The sequence below is a fragment of the Epinephelus moara genome, chromosome 7 (genome assembly GCF_006386435.1).
Source record: "Epinephelus moara isolate mb chromosome 7, YSFRI_EMoa_1.0, whole genome shotgun sequence".
In the NCBI taxonomy this organism is placed as follows: domain Eukaryota; kingdom Metazoa; phylum Chordata; class Actinopteri; order Perciformes; family Serranidae; genus Epinephelus; species Epinephelus moara.
In genome coordinates this window covers 35,815,634-35,831,541 of record NC_065512.1, presented here as the reverse complement: position 1 = coordinate 35,831,541, position 15,908 = coordinate 35,815,634, and the positions used below count along the sequence as shown (strand labels likewise).

Here is a 15,908-nt window from a genome sequence, read left to right as displayed (position 1 = left end):
TAAGGGCTATTTCTGGAATAGCTCCATCATCGCTCAGATGACTGTTGTGAAGATCTTTTGTGACTGTTTCAGTTTAAGTATTTATTTAATTATTTCCAAGATTAGTTATTTCAGTGTTTACTGAGGACAACATTCTCTCTTTTGTTTGTAATGTCCTGCTCCCCGTTAGGAGGAGGTGCTTGGTACACACAGCTTGCTTCAGGGTAAAAAGCATCTCCACTGATGCAGCAACAAGCCTGCTGTTCTAACATTTTAGGCCTCTGTCGCCCATTTCTTCTCCATTTAAACAAAGAGGCAGATGGACATTGTGTAAGTCCTTCTGCAGACTTTAAACCTGCATGTATAATTTAAAGAGCATCTACACACTGACTGTACAGAGAAGAAGCATTGCTACACTGACCTCTGCAGGTTGAAAGGTTTGTGTCTGTTGTTGAAACAACCATCATCACAGTTGGGTGTGGTTAGGTGTGGTGTGCTTGTGATAACAACCTTCTGTGATGTGGCTTTGCACAATATTACAGTAATGTGAAAGGCTGCACAGGATGGACAGGGAAAAGCAACAGCCATTGCAATGCAGCCACTATGTAAACCTTATCATTATATGAACAACACTGCAATATATTGATGTCTTTATATGATGACTGCATACAGCAGCAGCAACACATGAAGGTGAAAGTTCCAAAAAAGAGAGCAGAAATGCCACATAATGCATCAAGGGACACATACACTGTCATCAAGTAACTAAAATTATCATAAAATAAGATGTGCCAGGATCAGCCTGCTTGTGTGTGTGTGTGTGTGTGTGTGTGTGTTTGTTCACCATGGTGACGTTCTGTAGTCTCATTTAGCCACTTGTTAGCAACCGCTGTTTTTAAGACACATAGACGCTTCAAAGATCACAAGTGAAATATTTACTGACATATTTTATGTCAGAGGACAAAATGGGTAAATCTCTTCAGCTTGTGTTCACCGCTGACCTCATTTCAGGGTTATAACCAAAAACCCATTGACTTTGAGACAAGGGAACCCAAAGCTCTAACTCATTTGTGGGTTTAAGGACTCATCCCTGGGGCACTCTGTTGTCACTTTCTACAGTGATATGTAGCCTGTGTGTAGTTACTTTGTTTAAGTGTAAGATGAAATTGTGAAATCATGGACTAACTGGCAACCAGATCTATAATACTGAGTGAACTCTAGTAGAGGACAGGCAGCCAAATCACTGCTGCAAACTGCACACATTATCAGTCTGAAGAAGTAAAAATGGAAGAAAGAGAGTTGAATGTTTCCATCTGGTTTGTGTCCTGGAGATAGAGAAGATTTTTAAAGGTACTGGAACAGTTTTATTTTTTTGTCTTGCCTGACAAGGCTGTTCATTTAGAAAGATTTTAAATGTATGTGAAGAGGGTCTACTGAGTCATGACTAAACATCTTTAGTCGAGAGGGTGTGTGAGAACATGCTTGCCTTTGAAACTGACTATTTTCTTTGTGTCTTCCTGTTACATGGTCATGGTGACTGACAGTGGGGAAATGCATTAGTGCAATGGTAGGAGGGATTACAGTGACCCCGCCTAGAGGCGAACAGACTGCAACCACATAGTGTCTACCACAAAGCTAGAGGAAGGAAATGCTTACACACACAGTCTGTGGCGCACACTCATACAGTACATGCTCTGAGAGAGGTCCTTTTAAGGAAAAGGCCCTGCTCTTACCCGAGTGCTGAGTGGAGCAAAGGAAATGCCTTCAAATACAGAAATATAAATACATACACACATTTACACTTTATTGTAACTGCATGTCTGCAATGGGTCCTAAGATTCTCACAAGATTGTATGCTTCTAAAAACAGTCTACTACATCTGTTCAGAGTTTAAAGGACACTTGATATTCTGTGTTTGTACTGTAGACACTGCTACAGCACTGATAATCCAATCTACTGTGATATACTGCAGTGTAAAGTCTTGCTTGTTTGATTTAACATGCAAAAGGTTTAGAAGCATTACTTCAGTATAACTGTAAACCCCTGCACTTTTGGTTTAAAGGTCCATTATTCATTAGGATATGACAGTTGCTGAAACCTCTGGTGGCTTTACTTCCCAACGATTAAACACACATTTCACTCTGTCACGGAATTGGACCTCTGGTCACACGCCTGTTCAGCATTTATAGATGTGTACATGTGTGCCACTTTAGTCTGGCAAATTTGGAAGCTGTCTCACCTCTCGTTTTTTCTATTTTCTCTCTCTGTTTCTATTTCTTTCTCTATCTGCCCTTCAGGCCGAGGCCAGGCTGGCAGCAAAGAGGGCAGCCAGGGCAGAAGCCAGAGAGATCCGCATGAAGGAGCTGGAGCGACAACAGAAAGAGGTAGAAGTCCAGTACACTCTCACATTTAACATCACATTTAAAACTGATACAACAGACACTGTTTGGCTAACTATGATATACTCGAGTTTTATCCACTAAACCCAGGTCAGCATAATTATGCAGCATTATTTCTTTCAGGTTTGTCAAACTAGGTGCTCCTGTGTGCCTCATAGCTTGATAATGCATGACCCTAAATAACAAGAGGCTTTCAGCAATCTTGAGCATACTCTGTTGGCAGTTCAGACCTAAAGCATTTCCTGTCAACACTGCTTTACACTGTTAAGCTGGGACTCTTAAATCCCGAGGGTCATGGGTCAGAGGTGGAAACAGACTGCATTAACTGCAGCACTGAGAAGCACTGCTAGGGATTTTCCAACAATCTAATTGTTCATAGAAAGTGCAGAAAAAATCTCAAAAATTGAATGAAACACGTCATGTACAAATTGATTCAGGATGAACTATTTTAACAGCTGCCTCCTTATCAATCAATTCTGTACTAAAATGCTAGCACCTTTTCCCCAGGATCCTGTGGATTTCTTGTGAGTAACTATTACTGCAAAAAGTTGATTTGCAAATCTCCAAATTAACAGACATCAGATATGGAATGATTTCTTCTTAGGGTCGATCTGAACATGAAATCTCTCTTATTACAATGCAAAACATTGGGAGTATGGTTGATGTCATATGTTCCCCATACTGTCTTGATTAAAGTGGGTTTGTGTTAAAGCCTTCGAACTATACAACAACATTTTAAAGTGAGTGAGATTAGTAGGTGAGGTATTTTTACCTCTTAAGGGCTGTCCACATTAGGAATGATAACTATAACAATAACTATAAATAAGACATGCACAGATTTTTAAATTCTGGACCGATACCGATGTTCAAAATAACAATTTGGTCGATAGCTGATGGCTGATACCGATGTGTTTTTGTTGTTGTTGTTGTTGTTGTTTATTTTGTTTTTGTTGTTTTTTATTCCTCTTTGGTGCCAGGGAAACAGAGAAATCTTCATTAAAAAAAAATAACGAAATAGTTTTAACGTCATTCAGTCCTTCATTACACTGAGTAAGCCCAAATTCATACTCATATATGAAACAATAACCTTATTTCACATAAAAGACAAATTTAACTGCTTCAGAAGCATTTTTACTATATGTTTTATGTCACAATTTCCTTTTTAAAGTCTGTTTTATTTTGCTGTGAAAACGTCAACACATTTCCCCTTCAAACAGCTGTATTTGTTCAAGTTTCTCAAATCATGAGAATGTTATAATTTACCTTCACTCAATACTCATTTTTACTGAATGGAGCTTGAATGCATCATAATGTAACTTGATGCCACCTCCATTAACTGTTAGCTCCAGCCACTGGCTGCTAATGGTTAACGCTAACTAGCTCTCCTTCTGCTGATTTCAACAGAGATTTGTTGTTCACAATGTAGCATTATCAGGGCAGCAATAGGGTGTGTTCTGATGCGATGATAGTGATTTTACAGTGACCCTCTGTCGCGACAGTGTCCCAGGGAACCTCTCTGTTCATCCCAGAAACGTGTTTTATTGTCACAGAGGTGACAGGACACTATTTGTCTGAAGCCCTGCTTTTTAGCTTTTGTTAAATTGATGCAACGGGAAAACATCGGCCACTGCCATCAGTGAATGTCATCGTATTTGCCAGTGGGCACATGGCCATCAACAAGGTAAAATCAGCCAGTACTGATGTGCCCTGATAAATCGGTGCATTCCCACTGTAAAAATATTGTTTTAAAAATTAAAAAAAACAAAATTAAAAGCCACAACCGTAAAGACAACGACAGTGGTGAAAAATGTCATTGGTATCACTTTCAGAGTGACTTGATGAACGATAAAACACTGACGACCAATCATTTCCTAAGCTGCCAAATGAGCTGAAGCATGCGATGTGTGCTTGACATCACTGTTCACAGAGCTTTATCCTTCATCAGTGTGGATGCTCACATCGTTATTGTTGAGGTTATCATTATTGTTACTGTTTTTGGTATGGACAACCCTTTAGTCACCAGGCTCCATTGTTTTAGGAAATATTAAGCAAGTAAAAACTTGGTTAAGTGACTGGTAAATGTGAATGTTTTCCTCACTATGTAGCTTCCTGCTGTGAGCTTTAGCACACAGCCAAAGCAATGAGATGAAAGTCCTCAAAGAGGCTCACTAATAAATCTTTCAAGAAGGGTTTGAACCTTCTCCAGTTTATCTCAGACCAAACTGAAAAAATCCTGCAAGACTTTTAATGGAAACTAAAAGTCACACATTTAATTGGAACTCTTGTTGAAATGTTGAGATGTTCTGGAAATGAAAAACCAAGGCACAGTATTGCACCTGCTACTGTATGTTGTGAAAAATCCCTTGTTTATTCAGTGGTTATTTACATTCTGTCACCTGATATACACACGTTTGGACAACATTTCACATGCTCAGTTGGTAATATCGTGGTACTTTTTGTGTAGCTCTGCCTCTTTGGATAACTACATACAGTACATAGTAGCCACTGTGGTTGATGCTCTGACAGGGTGCTTACCTCCAGAAATGATTGGGCACCAAACAGAAGAGCCTGCTGCTGTGTGAAAGACGTATTAAGTTTGTGGTATCTTTTTATTTCAAATAACTAAAAGATCAACCAACATCTAGTGCAAAATTTACACATTATTGATTATACTAAGACTGAAGAGACCCTAAAACTCTGGTTTGTACCCTCTGCTACCTCCACTGCCAGTGTTGGCACGAGCACTGCATTCTGATTTGTGTTGAAACAGGTGCAAAGCAAAAAAAGTGTGTGTGTGTGTGTGTGTGTGTGTGTGTGTGTGTGTACTGCAGGTCAGTGGTGTGTTACTTGAGTTTCTCTATCTCTAGTTTAGCACCTCTGATCTGTACCATGGGGAGTTGTGCTTTTCCTAGCTCACTTTTCTTAGCCTGAGGTAATCCCATACACACAAACAGACTTCTGCCTCTCACCTGTTAAAATTGAACTCTTAAAGGTTCCTCTGTCCAGAGACGATTTGGAAGTTAAGACCCCTGAAACTGGAATTACATGTAACCCTGGAGGCCTTGGACCTAAATGACCTTGAAAATGATCAAGTCAGGCCTTCTATGTACCCTTAAGGTGTTTATGTTGTTGGAGTTGGGGAAAAATTATAAGTCCTCTGCTAGGGGTTGGCAGTATGGACAAAATCATCTATCACAGTCTGTGTAATGTTTTGTTGTGATATTTATATATATAGATTGCTGCAATACATATTAACAATATCAACAGCAATACAGGCTTCCTTTCTCCATGGTGATAGGTTTGGCAGGTGTAGTTTGGTAGATAGAAGACAATTCCTACATAAAACTGCTCACAATAGGGTCTATGGATGTCTTCAGAAAGACCTCAATGACTCGGCACATTCGGGGAACGAGTACCTCGCCCGGTATGGGGACACTGGGGCCCCCCTTTGGAGCCAGACCTGTGGGGGAGCTCGCCGGCGAGTGTCTGGTGGCCGGTCAGGCTCAGCCCAAATGAGTAACATGGAGCCGCCACCCTGTGGGCCCACCATGAGCTGGTGCTGGAGGTGGAGTGGTACCAACTAGATATAGTGGGGCTTACCTCCACACACAGCACTGGTTCTGGAACCAAACTCCTGGAGAGGGGCTGGACTCTCGCTTTTTCCGGAGTTGCCCAGGATGAGAGGCACTTGGCGGTTGTGGGGATACTCACAAGCCCTTGGCTGAGCGCCGCCATGTTGGGTTTCTCCGCGAAGAATGAGAGGGTTGTCTCGTCTCGAAGAGAAGGTCTCTGACTGTTAGTGTGTACGCACCGCACAGCAGTACGGAGTACCCGGCCTTCTTGGAGTCTCTGGGTGGTGTCCTGGCAGGGGTGCCGGCTGGGGACTCCATAGTTCTTCTGGGGGACTTAAACAATCACGTGGGCAATGACGGAGAAACCTAAAGGGGGTGATTGGGAGGAACAGCCTGCCTGGCCTGAACCCGAGTGGTGTTTTGTTATTGGACCTCTGTGCGAGTCATGGATTGGCCATAACAAACACCATGTTCGAGCACAGGGAGGTTCATAAGTGTACCTGGTACCAGAACACCCTAGGCCAAAGATCGATGATCGACTTCTGGTCGACTGTGGTCGTATCATCAGATTTGCGGCCATGTGTCTTGGACACTCGGGTGAAGACAGGAGCAGAGCTGTCAATTGATCACCACCTGGTGGTGAGTTGGATCAGATGGCGGAGGAGGCTGCCGGACAGACCTGGTAAACCCAAACGTACCATCTAGTTCCATTATACTGGAGAGAAGGCGCACATCTCTATGGCCTATATCTTCAACACTCAGCAGCTCACACCAAAACGTACCTGTAGTGATAAACAGCACTACAGGTAAGAGGAAAAACCTGTTGTTTTTTTATTTTGGGGTGAACTGTCCTGTTAAAAAGATAAAACACTCAGATGGGAATGACTGTATTCGTCTGATCCTAAGATTTAAATACTTGGAAAAATCAAGGTACTCTGTCGCATTATTTTTAAAATACTGTAAATTAAATACTGACATAAAGAAAATCCACTCATGGGTGTACATTGCCCACAATGAACTAGTGTAACCACAGATAATAGGATAAAGGATAGCTACTTTACTTCAGTTACAAATAGGGCTTTATAAAAATACTATTTGTATGGTTTTGCTCACGGCCAAACACGGCAAGCATTCTTTGACTTAATGCAATGTGCAATGGACCCATTTTGGCGGCTGCTACAATCCATACAGTCTGAGGTGTGGTGAAGTCGATCATGGTATATTTGAAGGAGTTTGTAGTTCAGCATGCTGAAGAATTACCAAAATATTTTAAAGTATGGCTACACTATACACCTGTAGTGTCTGGTGGCATCTTACAAAACTGAATGCTCCCCATTTACATGATGGGTATTGCATGATGTAGAAAAAACAACAACTATCAAATAAAGTACTCCATCTGTATCGTATCACTTTAAGGATACCGGTATTGGTAATACTATCGTAATCTTTTAAATGATATCCAACCCTGGTTACAAACCATAAAGCAAAATCGCTGATGGTTGACAAATTTCTATCTCTTCACAGTATATATCATCCCATTACCCAACACTATTCTCTCTTCCCTTAAAAAAAATGTCCACTTTACATCCCTCTGATCTGTTTTACAAAAGAGATTTGCTGCTTATCATTACAGCAAACCCTTTTCCCATTAAGGTGTACTGGGATAATCAGCATTCCAGCAGCACTCAATTATTCAGCAATCAAAACACAGGTGATGAACCTCAACAACAGCAATCTCTGTGCACACACACATACACCAGTCATACGCACTGGATTAAGGGTCATTGTTAAGCTGGGTCTGGTCAGGCTGTAAGCGTGTCTGTGCATGTTTGTGTGTCCCTTAAACCCTTTAGCCGAGTTCTAAAGTAGCTTAGCAGGTTATGTTCCTTGGTCCAGCCTCCAGTGGAGTAGTTGTTGTCACCACCGTGTTGTTGACATGAGCGATGGGTCGCTTGTCTCACAACCACCACCGGGACTTTTGGATGTTGTATCACACACTGAAGACAGGACTTAACGGTCGATTATTGGCTGTATAGCAGCAAACGAGAACTGTGTGGTTGCCTCCGTTGTTCCGAGCTCAAATCTCAGTGCTCCATAATCCTGCCTACATGACTGGCAGTGGTTTTACCTGCTGACTGCTGAAAGATGCAGCCTTTCCTGGTACCCTGAGGGCAGCAGGACGGCTGGGCGTCGGCTGGCAGGGAGGGGGCTGAGGGCTGCCCTCACCGGGCGCCCAGGGACCCCTCCAATCAAGCGGGGAATTTCGGTGAGTTGAACAGAAAGGGTGCAAACATGTGAGCTGATTGTGTAACTTATGACGGAGCCTTGGCTCACTTGCTAATTAGGTGTCCAGACACGTAATTGGAGATAAGTAAGCAGACGCGATCCCTCCAGTCAGTTGTTGATCTGTTCTGCACAATTCATTGAGCTTTTTTTTTCCACATTATGCTCTTGCACATCTTAATTTTCACATTTTACAACTGTCAGTAAAAGTGGAAAATGGCATATTTACTTTTTTAATAGATGATACCTTTTGTAATCAGATGTCAAAGGTCACTGCATAGAGAGTTTGAAAATCAGAGCTCATGTAGCACAGAAAGTTGCCATGAATTTATCTGGTTTAGGGTACATGGTGTGTTTCTTTTTTTTTTCACTATTGACAGAACTATAGGGATATGTTATGCAGAAATAATGTAAAAACAATTCATTACATTGTTGTACTTGTGACAGTAATGAATCACCCCACCATTCATGCTAAGATATTCTATAAATAAGTCTGACCTCGGCAATTCACCTGCTTTGGAGTAAGGATGACTTTGCTGCACTTTGTCTAGTCATGAAAACAAAATTCTGCGTCTGCTGCAATGCAGAGGTCGCCAGTGTGTGGAAGTGACCTTTCATCTGAACCTATAAATTAAGAGGGCAAGAGTCTGTCCTCCATTGATAACCTAAGTGTTGTTGCTCCTGAACTGATGCAGCAGACAAAGAGGTCAGCTGCGAGACGATTTCTGAAAGCCAGAATTATAAAGTAGACAATCCATGTATTGGGCAAGCATACAGGGGAGACAGTGGTAGTAAATCTGGATAAAAGCACTGAAGCGATGGAATGGAAAGTGCAGCAGAAAGGGTGGAGTGTGTTTTCAGTGTCTGGATTTGCTGGGCGGAGGTTTTGGAACAGGCTCCAGTGCTCTTTTTTAAATATATCAGCGAGTGTGTTTGTCTCACTGGTGAAAAGAGTGCAGACAATGATTTGATCTGATTTAAGTTAAACTAGTTGTGATATTACAGTTGAGGGGCAGATGTGTTTATTGTCATTGACATTTTTTATTGTAAGTAATGTGTCCATGTCTGTTACAAAAATGAAAATAGCACACCATCTTGGGGGCTTACTGACACACAGTGATAAACAGGCCTTCCTGGCATCATTCCTCAGACTACTGTTGTAGGGAGGTTGACAGAAATGAGAGGATACAGTGAACAGCAGGTGATTGGATTTAAGTGTCCCTGCACAAGTTAACTCCCAGTACGGATGAAAAAGTTGTACAGATCCCAAGGTTTCTTGAGATACCTTCAATCAAAGGGTTTGACTCAGGGTTCTTAGCTTTATGTGTGTTGCTCTATACTGTATTCGTATGTATTTTATGTCTTTTTATGTCTTTTACGTATTTTTAACTTGTGTTAAATAAACAATAACTTAAGCTATAGATGTTCTTTGGATGTATAAAACCTCTTAAAGCCCACTGGTTTGTTGGCTACCCGCTTGAGCTAACATTAGTTAGTTGCTTAGATCGTGCATACAAATAAAAATGTTACTTTTATCATTATGGAGATGCAACATATTGGGGGGGCATAGCTCATAAAATCAAGACAAGCATTCAATTTGGGGTGTAAAAACCGTTTCCGCGACAACTTTTGAACCAAATGAGCTACAAATGCAAGCTTGGTATCTATTTTGTGTTTTTTGACCATGAGAAACACGTTGGAATGCTTATTTTTATGATTGGATGCATCAGGACCCCTAATTTGCATATTTCCATGGCAGCCACCTAAAATAAGATAAAACTCTTATGGCAAACTTAGTGTCAGTTTTATATTTTTAAGCAAAAGAAACACATTGGAACACTTAGATTTATGATTTATTCTTAAATCATATTGTATTTTATTTATACTCTCTAATACCAAAAATATAATATATACATTTTCACCCAGATTGAGTTGTAAGGATGAGCTGTTTCCATGTTTTCATTTCATGTTCAGAGAGATGTTGTATGCCCACTTTATCCACAGTCAAGTTCATGTGACGTATGAATCCTGGACAATACTCCTCTGACCACAAGCATGTATTCATGCACTGAGAAAAGCATAAACATAGCCAGCCGGTCAGGACGTGCCTACCCGAATACGTGTGGACCCCACAGCATATAGGGAGGGGGATTCCCGTGTCCAACATGCTACACTCTCTTCAGTGAGTGGTGTGCAGTAGGAGCAACACGGCCCCTAGGTAGAGGGCTCCACCTGTGCTCATGGAACTAGGGTTATACAGTAATATTGTAATTGGGTACAGTGGGTTGAGCCTGATGAATGAACACCCTGTCACAACATAACATCAACCCAGCCTCACTGAGCCTGACCGGCTAAAGGTTAGTTGCCGTAGCTCACCTACTTCTTTAAAACCTAGGCCGCTGCAGTGGAGAAGTTACCAAACCAAGTTGCGATACCATATCTGATGATTACGGTATCGCAACTTGGTTTGGTAACTTGCCTGTAAAATTGAAAGCACAACTCCAGAATTTGATTGGACGAGCAGGAAAAATTATCGGCATGCCACCGCCATCCTCTCTCCAGGAGATATTTGAGGAGACGGTGAGGAGGCAATGCCGCAAAATCGCTGGTGACCCAAACCACATCCTTCACAGCGAATATGAGTTGTTGCCCTCAGGCAAAAGGTACAGGGTACCAAACTATAAGTTGAATAGATACAAACTGTCCTTCTACCTCGATCAAACTGTTAAATAATGCATAGTGTGTGTGTGAGGGCGTGCGTGTGTGTGTGTGTGTGTGTGTGTGTGTAAGTGTAAGTGAGAGATTGTAAAGGGATTGTGCAATAAAACTGATGGTATAGGGAAGTGCAATAGAAAGGACTCCAATAAATTAATTTGTGCAATAGAAGTAGGCCTAATGATTGAATGGGGGAGTGCAATATTAGTTGTGCGATAGTGCAGACAATAAAGTAACTAAACTAAGTAGGGGGCCCCAGCCAACCCAGGTTATGAGCAACCGAACTCTTTGGAGCTGCTGGGGGTTAGGCCACCAGAGGATCCGCAATACAATACTATCGTGATACTTAAGTCATGATTCATTATTATTGAAATATTGCCATATGCTGAGTATTGGGATAAAATATATTGCAATATATTGGGATTTAATACCTTTTTTTAAACCGTAAATTATGTCCCCAAAGGAAATCGTTGTCAACCTCTGTTTTACCTAATAAGATGAAGTTTTCAGTTTCTCCCTCTCAATTCAGATATTTTCTTTGTGACAGGAAAGTGCATCTAGTGGACGGAAAAGCAATTGATTATATTATACCAGCAGGCTACCAAAAGTTTATATTGTAATATAATAATTAATATTGATTTTAATTAATATTAATAATATTCATATTAATATGATATGATATGATTGTATTTCCCATCTTTGCTGAGCCAGCTCACAGGTTCCTTTTTGTTGATTGGCAGTACTCAACAAAATAACTAAAGAACATGCTCCTACTACAACTTAATGCTTAACTGCAAAATACAGTGAAAATTATAATGCATATTTCACTTATCATGTAAAGATTTTGTTTTATGATTTTAGTTTTCATGTGACACCATCAGAATCATCATAAGGAGATATTTAATGGAAAAGGTGTAAATTTTCACAAATTTGGATTCTGTGGTTGTTATTTGTGCTCTAAGTCCTCGGTACCAGGATGTGTCAGAGGCCAGTTGCTTGTCACAAGACTCAGATCTGTAGTCATGGGAACACAGACTTCAAAGTGTGGCACTGGTACAGCTTTCTGCCACTGATACCAACCTAAAGGAACCATGGGAAAATTCCTGCTAACCCCATCTCATAGGTCCTCAACAAATCTCCAGTGAACTTTCTGGGGTCAGTTACTATTGGTCCTGATGTGCAGCGGGGTACTTCACATTCCTGAGCACCTCTCATTAGCACAAACCTGCCTCTGTATGTCTTCTCTGCATGCTGTCTGCCTTTTTTGAAGTTTTAATTTCATTTCTGTCTTTATCACATCTCATTTTTGAGCTGATTTTTTTATTTTTTTGTCCCTCTTTTCATGTTTGATATCCTCCTTTCTTCTTTCTCTACCTCTCATCGATGTTGGTGTGTAGATCTTTCAGGTGCAGAAGGTAGGCTTCCTCTTGCTCATTTCCTCCTCGGACATCATTTGATATAAGCATGGTTATGCAATTATCTTAGGCGTGTGCCAAGAAAATAATGGAAGTCTGTGATCTGAGTTCTGTTTTCTGAACTGTTTATTTCTTGCCTTTATTTCCTGTCTCTTCTTAGAAGTATTATGGCTTGGACACCAAATTAGATGACCGAGCGGACAGCAAATGGGGAGATATTGAACAATGGATGGTACAGTTTCTGTACTGTGATAACAACACTAAAAAAACACCTCCCATTTACTAAATACTTTGCATGTGTCTCTTTGCCTCTGAACATATTTCGAAGCTTTTATTTCTGTCTGTTGGAAGCTTTTTCAGTGTGCCAAGTCTCTCTTTTGAATTCCGGATAATTACTGTTAAGCCTTTTTAGAAAATAACAGATTATAAAGAATCAAAGCTTGGCCATTAATGATAATCCACTTATTCAAAGGAGCAGGGTGCCCGTTTGGCTTTGAATCAGCCTGACCATCTGGCCCCATTGGTGTTAGACTGCATGGGATTTACTGAGTTGAATTTACCATTTCAGTCACTTAGTCTGAATTGTCCCAGACCATCAGAGGTTCAGACACTGCAGTGAGGATGCTTACAGTGTGTGTGTGTGACTTGTAATTTGACTAACTGAAGTGTGTGTGTGTTTTGTTGTAATCATCTTACTGTATGCTGCAATTTGAGGTGAGAGTGTTACTGCAGCATGGGTGTCTCAGGGGTTTGTTGGCTGTATTAGAGGCTCAGAGTGATGGTTTTAACAACATGCATGCTGGATTCTGATCAAGTGTGCACTTCACTAGCAAGTAAGAAGTTATTTAAGTTTGTTTAATGCAGACATTGAACATATTCAAATGAACCAAACAGCAGGCGTTGCCTCCTATTGTTTGCTTACATTACATACAGTAGCGTATATTGTAGGGATCCAGACTGTTCCTACTGTTTAGCTAATATTAATCTTTCTTACCACTTAACACTTCATGTGGTGTCCAATTTTGTGTACATGCCTTCATCACCACCAGATATCATACCATTTGAATGGATGACTATCTTGGCATCATGATGATGATCCTAAAACTAAATTAAAGGAACAGTTTGTAGGATTTAGTGGCATCTAGTGATGAGGATTGCTGATTGCAACCAGCTGAAACTTCTCCTATGTTCTGTGCTTGAACTCCCAGTTAGCAGTCCCTCAGTGTTCATTGTTCAGGAGGGAGCCGAAATATCTACAGAGGACTCTTCGTCTCAAAAATAAAAAGACCAAGAGATTAAAATGTTAAGGCACCGAACAAAGCATTTTCACTTCACAAATCAGTGCTTTTCTGATTATAATTGGATGGTTGCAGACAGCCACTCGCTCAGCACCTGCTAATGTGTGCTCACCTTTTTCTCTGAAAACTTAAGATCCAGGGCAGGAGTTTTTTAATGGGAGTTGAATTATGTTTTTATATTATCAGTAAAAACACTGAATGAGGCAGTTTCACATTAAATAATTATGTATAGGAACATGAAGGCCTTCATAGACGACCTGCTCCCTATGCAGATATAAGTGATTCATTATAAGGTAAAGAAAACCCAAAGATTCTTATTTTCATGTGATTATACAGTAAAAAAAATCATTCGTATTATATTAAATTACATTTCTACCAGTTTTTTCCACTAAATCCTACAGACTGGACCTTTAAAACAAAGATTGCTAATGACTCAAACATTTTTTGGGGCTGTAATGAAAACATGCAACTTCTTCTTGGAGTGGTCACCACCCAATCAGTGAGAAGACTGACCTCTAAAGTCTTCTTGTATCTCAAGCGACAGTTACCTCCTTCATCCATCTGTCTTGTTGAACTTTGACATCTCTCTCCACTTTTTCACCCTTCACCTCCTCTCTTCTCCATCTGCGTCCTTCCCCTCCCTCATCCAGGAGGACAGTGAGAGATACTCACGTTCTTCACGGATACACACGGTTTGTAGCCCTCCCTCTGTTTCCATCTCATGCCTTTCTTCTGTAATCTTGTCCTCCACCCCTTGCAAAATGTTATACATTATACATACAAATGTAAATCCTGGACAACTACAGGGTGAAATCCACTATCTTTATGTTTGTTTATATGTTGTTTATATGTTTGTGTGTTTAAATATTTGTGTATGTTTATACACAGACCATGACTACTCAAGTAGTGATCTATGGAAGTGATTGGAGTTAGATCCTAAATGAAAAAAGTAAACTATGCTGAATGCAAGAAAAAGAGATTGCTGTGCTGGATTGATAATGTAGGTACATTGTATAGTACAGGCAATTCCACCTTTACCCCAAAATATTTTTACCTGGCCTATTTAGAGTGAAATGGGGATGATTTATTTATTTTTATTTTTTTGAGGCCATCCTGGAAGTTAGCGTCATGCTGGTTTACTCGTCAAAAAGCCTGTGTGATTTTTGCATTATTGCAGAAAATATTTCTTTATACAGCAGCTTTTATTTGAGAATGAGCTGTATGACGGACCTGAAGTAAATCATAGAAATTTTCAGATATAATGCTTCATGTTTTCTTTGCTTTTGTGGCTTTGGTTTTAAACAAAGGAGTTTTTATAAATTACATTTATTTTCTCATCTCAATAAAACAAAGCCCTCATAAAACAAACACATCAGATGAATACTGTTAATTGGACCATGTGTCTTTGCAGCAGGACACGTCCTGTTGTCATCCACTGTTCAGTGTCGAAGTTTACGTAAATCACAGGGTGACCATTTTCCAAACCCTAACCATCCATTTCAATCTCTCACTCTCTCACACAGCTCTCAGACGACGATGAGCGGATGTCAGTGGGAAGCCGGGGCAGTGTCAGGGTCAGTATCACACAAAGAGCACATGCATTAAAAATCGATCTTTACACCTCTTTTTTTCCTTTCAATGATTTTCAAATACCTTTTTGCCTCACCAAGTAGGACCTTGTTCTCTTGACCCTTTGGTTATATGGGGGCAGTGTGTCTGTCCTCGGTAGCTTAACAAGGTGTGGTTGCACCTGGTGGTGACATTGATGTTGTGTCTTTTGCACAGTCGGATCTTGATGCAGTTGGGGCTTATGGTGGAGGGGTAAGGGTTGATATTCTGAAAGGACACACTGTGGATGAGTTTTTAAACTCACTACTTGAAGATTTGTTGTGTGAATGAGTCATTGTTTGACTAACAGCTGGTTCAAAGACCTCAAAGCATGCAGTTAATCTGTTTCGTCCTTGTGATGCAACAAGACATGGGGTTTATATAGAAGGAAAAAGAATCGGTTTTATAACAGAAAGCACTTACGTGTGCTCATTTTTATATTAACTAAATAATTAAATGGGTTTTAATGAGTTTAAATTCTGGTTATTGTATACAAGATGAAAGGGTATTTGGCGTTTATATTTTTTAATTTGTAATTGTAGAGGAACATTTATGATACATTTTGTGGACTTGACTTTGTTGCACCAGTATATAGGAAACAATACACAAATGTGGATTAACTTCAGTTTCCAGCCCAGTCAC

General features: G+C 40.4%; 1 protein-coding gene across 25 annotated transcripts in view; it reads left to right on the top strand.

Annotated features, from left to right (window-relative positions):
* Window positions 1–15,908, top strand: part of lrrfip1a (leucine rich repeat (in FLII) interacting protein 1a) — a 63,865-nt gene that overhangs the window by 24,070 nt on the left and 23,887 nt on the right. For 13 of the 25 annotated variants that reach the window (XR_007570204.1, XM_050048190.1, XM_050048189.1 and 10 more), the window contains exons 2-7: window positions 2,274–2,360; window positions 12,343–12,360; window positions 12,521–12,592; window positions 14,309–14,350; window positions 15,182–15,232; window positions 15,444–15,479. Coding sequence is in view for 24 of the 25 variants with exons in the window: in XM_050048190.1 (XP_049904147.1) it covers window positions 2,274–2,360; window positions 12,343–12,360; window positions 12,521–12,592; window positions 14,309–14,350; window positions 15,182–15,232; window positions 15,444–15,479 (306 nt within the window). In the remaining variant the exon portion in view is untranslated. Of the gene's footprint in view, window positions 1–2,273; window positions 2,361–7,844; window positions 8,214–12,342; window positions 12,361–12,520; window positions 12,593–14,308; window positions 14,351–15,181; window positions 15,233–15,443; window positions 15,480–15,908 lie in introns of those variants that run through there. The other 12 variants (XM_050048174.1, XM_050048166.1, XM_050048181.1 and 9 more) reach the window with 6 other exon arrangements.